Raw genomic sequence first — 8198 nt, 5'->3', positions numbered from 1 at the left:
CCATGGTGGTCATGTATTAGTTTTTTAACACGCATCCTATTTCCACTAAAGCCGATGTAAATGTGTTGGTTAGGGATGCCACAGGTGAAGATAAATTATAATAAAAACATGGTGCAAAAATTCAAGTGAAGTGTCAGAAAAAAAAGCTTATACTCGGATGATGCAGTTTACCCGGTTTAGTGAATTTTCTTAGCTTAAGGTTATACAATATCTGCTAAATATTGTAGGTTTAGATGAACAAGAAATCATGCACGGGAATGATTTATTATCAGATAGAATCTATGAACTCTGTATCTTGTACTCATGTATTAGTAAAAATTTCTGATAAGGCTCCAGGATTTGCAAAGAGAAGTCAAATCTAGTGGTCTTCTTGTTCTTTCTCTCTGCTTGAATTCATAAATAGAAAACCTACTTCATCAGAAGACAGTGTTCTTGGCAAAAATCATGAATAAGAAATGACATAACAAATTTTAGTATAGATTTCAAAAAACTAACAGTTTCTGTATCACCAGGATTTTGAAAGCCTCTTTGAGCAAGCTCCCGCAGTTGAGGAAAGTCTTCAATTGCAAAAAGTATAGGAGCAGTAATGATTCCCTGTAAGAGGAAGATCAAGCGCATGTTGTTAATATGTCTCCCATTTGATGGGATCCATCCACAGCTTCGATTTGGTAAAATAATAATGTACTTAAAGATGAAGGAAAATCATCAATAGATAATATTAATAAAAAATTGTTTCATACTTAAAACTAAATTATTAAATAAAAAATTACAACCAAATCATTTTTTTCCCTTCAATTAAACCTCATTGTCATTGGGTTAGAAGCAGCATGCATAAATAACATTGCGACAGAAACAAAAATTCACTAGTTTCTTGAGATTTTAACCATTACTGAAAGTTATATATTTTAAGAATTTTTAGCACATCTTCAAACAACTTATATCAATTAAGGATGCAGGAAAGTGACAATAACAAAGACTTAAAACTTTAGTACATGACATTGTTATGCTGGTCCCTCTGGCCTGGCCCGGCCAGGCCCGGCCAGACCTACCAGCCAAACAAAGCCAGTCGGCCATGCCTAGGGGAGCAGAAACCCTAGTTGCCACCTGGGAGGATTCCAGTCCCTAGGTGAGGCCCGTTCAACCCCTAATCACCTATGCGAGGAGAGGAATTAGGGGAAGTTTGGGAGGAAAGTTTGAATTTCTTTTGGGAGTGTGCTAATAGGGCAAATCACCTAGGATTTGCTTTGATGTTTAGGATTTCTGTAGTATTCTTTGTCTTCTTTGTTCTTAGGGGCATCTGGGCTGTAGAGAGTCGATCTACCTATTTTGGGGTGTTTTATTAGGGCTAATCACTTACGGTTTACTTGGATGTTTTGAATTCTTGCAGTTTTCTTTGTCTTTTTATTCCTAGTGACATCTAGGGTTTATGGAGAGCCGATCTACCTCTCAAATTGTAGATCACCCATTGCATTATGTTTGTTTGCTCGGAGATTAAACAAATTAGTCCTAATTTCGGTTTTCCCATATATTTCTTGCAATTTGTTGCTGATTTTGGTTCTGATTCGTATTAAAGTATTAGAGCAAGATCTTGGAGAGAGGGCAACAATAAAAGTGGATGCTTTGGAAGAGTGATTGGAAGGAGTGGAGAAAATTAAATCCAGGATTGAGGAAAGATTTTCAACCATAGAAGGATGGTTTTCCTCCATGAAAAATAGATCTAAGGGTTTGAAGGAGAAGATGAGGAGGTTTATGGAGATGTGATCCAAAAATCGGCCAAACCCTAACCAAGGTTTGACTGAAGAATCCTTAGCCAAATCTAAAGGGAAATAGATCGGATGAGAGAAATATGAGAAGAAAAGCATCCGCCATAAAGAACCTCCCCCTAGGGTTCCAATGGAAGTGGATTAGGGATTTCCAATGGAAGGGGTTGGTCAAACAAGGGGAATGGGTTATGCAATAGGTATGGAGGAGTATGAAGAAGGAGAGAAGTTGAGATCGGGTATGACTATAATCGAAGGAGGGATTTTCACCCAAGATATATGGGGAAAACTACCGATGGAGGAGAAATTAGAGTGGAGATGCTAGAGTTAGAAAATTGAAGATGTCGATCATCGAGGAGCAAGACGCACATGGTTGGGTGTACCAAGTGGAGCAATATTTTGCAGTGAATGGGCTAAGGGAGGAGAAGAACCTCATGGCCGCAGAGTTATGTTTGGATAAGAAAGCCCTAGCACGATTAACTTGAGGGAGGTTGCATACTTTATTTGCTTGTGAGAAAAATTTAAGAATTGCTTGTTGGAACATTTGCAAGTCACTCAGAAAAGAATCTACATGAGAAACTCTTTGAGATGACTCCAGATAGAACTGTCATAGAGTAGAAGGAGATATTTGAAATATTGTTGGGCTGACTGAAAGACAGTATTGAAGAAGAATTTTATGAAGCGTCTAAAGCCCAACATACGTATAGCCTCCGACTGTTGAGATCGTGGGGATTGGGAGAGACGATGAAGCAAGCCTAGATAGTGGAAGACAAGAACTGGATGGGGAAGATCATCAAAAGCAGCACTAAAGCAGGATTCTACAGGAATACATTAACGACTCTGACACCGAGAACCCAGATAGTGTCATTTCAGAGAGAGGCGCGAAGGAGAGGATTATAGTGGCTTGTCTAGGGGTCAACTATCAACGCCTCACAAGGCAGAGGTGTTGTACAAAAGGGCAAAGGGATTATGTTTCCAATGTGATGATAAGTATGCAATAGACCACCGGTGCAACGATTGTGCGCTCCAGGTCCTTACAATTTGTGATGGGGAGGAAGGTGGTGCTGAGAGGGGATAGTAGCTTGTTCAAAACCATGGTCAAGCTGATACAAGGAGCAGGATTGGGCTATTAGATAGAGTTGCAAAATCTAGAAGAGATCCGAGATCTAAAGTCAGTAGAGTTTCTTGAGTGTGTTTAACAACTTCTACAGTCTTCTGACATCTTCAGCTGCTTAGCGGTTTACCGCCACCGAGGGAGCACAAGCATATCATTACATTAAAGTAAGAGGTTCCTCCTATCAGTGTCAGACCATACCATTATCCCTAGATTCAGAACGATGAGATAAATAGGTTGATCAGGGAGATGCTCGAGACAGGGTTATCAGGCCCAATGTGAAACATTTTTCTAGTCCAATCTTATTAGTGAAGAAGAATGGTGGTTGTAGGTTTTGTGTGGATTACAGATCTCTGAACAAGAAAATTGTAATGGACAAGTTTCCTATATCGGTGTTTGGGGAGCTGTTAGATGAGCAAATTGGAGCAATCATTTCTCAAAGATTGATCTGAAGTCGATTTAACATTAGATAAGAATGAAGCCAAATGAAGTGCACAAGACAACTTTCATGACTCATGAAGGTCATTATGAGTTTTGGTGATGCCATTCAGCCTTATCAACGCTCCAGTCACATTTCTGTCTCTCATGAACACGGTTTTTCAGCCTTACCCTATGAAGTTCATCATGGTATTTTTTTATGACAGATTGATCTACAGTCGTACAAAGACGGAGCATATGTGACACCTAAGAACATTACTTGACACTTTGAGAGAGCAGCAATCATACGCCAACCTAAAGAAATGCTCGTTTCCAGAGTCACGAGTGGAGTACGTAGGCTATGTGGTGAGCAGAGCAGGGGTAGCAGTGGACCACTTTATGATAAAGGCTATATTGGACTGACATTTGCCTAGAAGCTTGAAGGAGTTGAGAAGGTTCTTAAGTCTATGACACGACTGCATGACCGCTGACGGAGCAGTTGAAGAAAAACATTTCAAGAGGGGGAAAACAACAACACAGGCCTTCAAACAGCAAAAGAAGGCCATAACCCGTGTGCCAATATCAACACTCCCCTACTTCTGGGATAGAGACGAATGTGTCAAGATATAAATTGACGACAGCAGTACTACAGGACCATCGACCTATTACCTATTTCAGTCAAATGCTCACTGTCAGGGCGATGCTCAATTTTGTATATGAGCGGGAATTGATGACTATTGTCTGCATCATTCAAAAGTGGCGTCCCTATCTACTTGGGTGACTAATTTTTAGTCACGACAGATCAGAGGAGCTTGAAATATTTGTTGGAGCAGAGGATGGTGACTGAGGAGTATTAGAGGTGGCTATCCAAGTTACTTGGATATGAATTTGAGATCTGGTATTGCCTAGGATTGGAGAATAAGGTCGATGATGCACTATAAAGGAAGGTGAAGGAGCCCAAGCTGACAGTTTTATCAATACATATGGTCTTAGATTGGGAAGCATTGAGGCTGGAGAGTATACAGAATAAGAGGGTAGTGGATGATCAGGGCAAAGTTACTTAAAAAACCGAACAGTCATCCACGATATGCATTGAGGGGACAACAACTATTCTACTAGGCACGATTCGTTCTGTCGAGGACATCGGGGCACATCTCCAAACTTTTGCAGAAGTTTCATGACAGCGTGATTGGGGGACACTCAAGGGTACAAAAGACATACAATCAACTGTCGGTAGAGCTATATTGAGTGAGGATGCGTGGAGATGTAGAAGATGTAATAGCGAGTTGGGATGTGTACCAACGACACAAGCATTTAACTATAGCACCAAGAGGGTTACTGCAACCCCTTGCTTTACTTAAGGTTTGGGAGGAGGTGCGAATTTTAACGATCACAGAGATTTACTATGATTTTGGTGCAATGGATCACCTCAGCAAGTATGCACACTTCATTCCACTGCAATGTTCTTCCACTGTTGTCTCAATCGCTATTGTGTTTATTCGAGAACTGATCCATTTACATGATGTTCTGGAATCCATTGTATCATACAGAGATGAGTTGTTCTCAATCATTTCTGGAAGGAATTGTTCAGATTACACGAGATAGTCCTAAAGAAAAGTATAATATATCCTCACCAAACAGATGGTCTGACGGAGGTGATCAACAGAAGTGTGGAGACATACCTAATACAAGACATACCTACATTGCGTTGTATTAGGTACGTTGAAGCTTTGGACGAGATTGATTGCTTGGGTTGAGTATTGGTACAACACTTCATAACATATTGCAACACAAACCACTCCTTTTAGGATTTTGTATGAGCGAGATTCACCTCACCTAATAGACTAAAGACATAGCACTGCACCAGTATTCAGTGTAAACTAATACTTGAATGAGAGAGAAGGGATATTAGCGAAACTTAATTGACATCTACTAAAAGACCACCAGATCATGAAGGAGGCTGATGGACAAAAAAGGGAGTTACAATTTGAATCTCGAGATAAGATTTATTTGAAGTTAAGACCTTACTGGCAGAAGACACTGGCAGTAAGAAGCTCTCCCCACAATATTTTGGACCCTATGAGAACAATAGAGTAGTGACATACCGTATGAGGTTGCCACCATCATAATTATTGCATCTAAAATTTCATGTATTACAGTTGAAGCGTGCTATCTTCACTACCTCCGACGTTGACAAAGGATATGGAGGTGATTTTGAGACCTTTCGTGATAGTAGAGGCCCACCGAGGAGTGATGAGCAAATTAGCTTTTGATTTAAGTAGAAAGATTTATTAGATTATGAAACAACTTGGAAGCGTTATGAAGTTATCTAGTAGTTTTCATCATTTCACTTTAAGGACAAGCTTCTTTAGGAGGGAAGTATTGTTATGACAGTCCCTCTCGGACTGACATAGACCGGTCCGACCCAGCCCGGTCCGACCCAGCCTGGTCCGAAAACTATAGTTGCCGCCTAAGAGGATTTTAGCCCCCGGGTGGGTTCTGTTAAGCCCTTAATCACCTATGCAAGGAGAGGAATTAGGGGGGGATTGAGGGAAAATTTGAATGTGCTATGGGGGTGTTTTATTAGGGCTAATCACCTAGAGTTTGTTTGGATGTTTTGGATACCTATAGTTTTATTTTTTTCTTCTAGTTTCTAATGGTGTCTAGGGTCTACGAAAAGTCGATCTACCTCTCGAATTGTAGATCACACATTATATCTTGTTTGTTTGCTTGGAGATTAATCAAATTAACCCTACTTTGGGTTTTCCCACATATTTCATACAATTTATTGCTGATTTTGGTTTTGATTCGTTTCAGACACCTAAAAATCTTCTGATGCTATATCAAAATTATAACTTCTAATAGTAAATTTGCTCAAAATAAAAGAACCAAATGAGCAGGAAACTCTGATTTCTACATGAAGCACACAATATATATACATATATATATATATATATATATTGAATGAAATCAGGATAGAATTAAGATCTAAAGGAATCAAAGTGGCTAGTCGAACTTATGTTCAAAAACTATTTGTTCCAACTTAGAGCAAGTGGAAGAGGTGCCAATTTTTCCCCTATAAAAATAAAAATAACGAGTCAAGCCAAATGGCATGCCCAATATGGTGACTTTCTATGTTGAAGTTTCACTGTAAGCACGTCCTCTAAGCACAGCAGCTCGTTAAAATAATCTGGGCAACATGAGGCATAAAGACTGCTTAAGCAGTTTATGAATATAAAGAAATCAACTTAATGCATCTATTTGTACGTTTAGAAAACGTTAATCACAAGTAACCACAACCAAGTGCATAAAATGGTAGCTTGTTGTAGATAAATGGCAGTTCATAAAATTAAACATACCATGGAAGAGCATTTTTCAACTTTATTTTACAATCATCTACATGTCATGTCAAACACTGAAAAGGGCTTACAACTGGAGGCTTGCAATATTTTCAAAATGTACAAGTTTAACAAGCGGCTGTCAATCTACATAAACCACCAACAGTACCATCATTAATAAGAATAATACATGAGTTTATAGTACAAAACAATACATGAGATTTTAGCACAATGTGCTTTTCGCATTAAACTAGTTTAGGATGAGACCATGCAATGGTTCTACCAACACAAGTGATAGGTTAAGTAATAAGGGGCTTAAGAATGAAATAACACGCCATGCATTAATTAGAGTTCGTATCACATGTAATACTAAGCCCGAAAGAGAGAGATAACAAAATAAATAAAGCCAACCCCAAAAAAGCTAGATAAGGCTAATGATGATAAGGATGGTCAACATATGCTTCTTTAAAAATGTTGTAGTGTACATGCAAAAAACATGCGATGAAGTCATTTTAAAGGAAAAAAGCTAAAATTTGGCATTGATATGTACAGTATAAAGTGACATTTGAAAACTCTTCAGAGCTAAAAAACAATGTATGAAATCGTAAACTATCACTCTACATCATTCCTTCCTGCAGTAAAAATACAGACCAAATTTCACTTAGTCAAAAGAGTTTCATCTCGAATGAAGACGCTCACAAGGCAAAATTTCCTTTTTCACAGATAATAAAATATTTACATGGTGAATGTCTGATAAAGAGCCCTTTCCAAGTGACGTTGATGTGCCAGTGAAATCAAGAACATCATCTATCAGTTGATATGCCAAACCCTGGATTAAATTAAAATCTATTTCAGTATCCACCAGATAATAGATGCACGGGGAAAAACACAGATACCAGTGATAATAAAACTCAACCAGATTTCGGCCGTATTCATAACAAAGCATTCCAACTTCAACGGTTTGACCAGCAAGGATAGCTATAGCCTTGCAACTGTTTGAAATTAAAGATGCTGTCTTGTAGTATGTCTTCTGTAAATAGTACTCCATGCTGTATATCAACAGGAATATCACATTATATAAGGAAAGCAATTATCCCATGTACTTCAACTGCAGCTAATAGATCAACAAACTGTAGAAGATGAAAGAAGAAATACGAAGGATGCTTCACCACACATGACATGAAATTACGTACCTACAACGATGATCAGTTGCACTGGTCATTTGCATTGTTTCGCCTGTGACTAAATGTTCCACCACAGTAGCAAGGAGTGATACAACCTGCACAACCACATTATTAGAATGGATAGAGTACAATCAAAATACCAGGAGTGATAACTAAAATGAGAACACAAAAATCAAGAAAAAATTTCTTGTGTATTAACTGATTATGTTGAAAATAAAAAAAATATAGCCCGAGTTATTCTATCAGCTTTATTACATAAAAGCCAATATTTCAAAGTACTGGCGCTTTAACGCTTCCCGAACATTTGATTTTAACTTGAACATCAGCAGATTGAGACAAGATCGTTAACCGAAAAGTATTGGAAAAAGAGATTGAAAAATACTCC

At 38.5% G+C, this 8198-nt stretch overlaps 1 protein-coding gene across 1 annotated transcript; it reads right to left on the bottom strand.

Annotated features, from left to right (window-relative positions):
* Positions 1-393: 393 nt before the first annotated feature.
* Positions 394-7923, bottom strand: LOC110037315 (solanesyl-diphosphate synthase 1, mitochondrial-like; the record flags this gene model as incomplete). The annotated part of the gene is made up of 4 exons (XM_020741930.1): positions 394-594; positions 7369-7458; positions 7546-7678; positions 7823-7923. Coding segments are annotated over 4 exons (510 nt in total), but the record flags the coding sequence as incomplete, so codon positions are not given.
* Positions 7924-8198: the final 275 nt, after the last annotated feature.

Source organism: Phalaenopsis equestris, unplaced genomic scaffold, assembly GCF_001263595.1.
Source record: "Phalaenopsis equestris unplaced genomic scaffold, ASM126359v1 Scaffold218672, whole genome shotgun sequence".
Classification (NCBI taxonomy): domain Eukaryota; kingdom Viridiplantae; phylum Streptophyta; class Magnoliopsida; order Asparagales; family Orchidaceae; genus Phalaenopsis; species Phalaenopsis equestris.
Note: the sequence above shows the minus strand (reverse complement) of the source record. Positions and strands in the feature narration are given on the sequence as shown.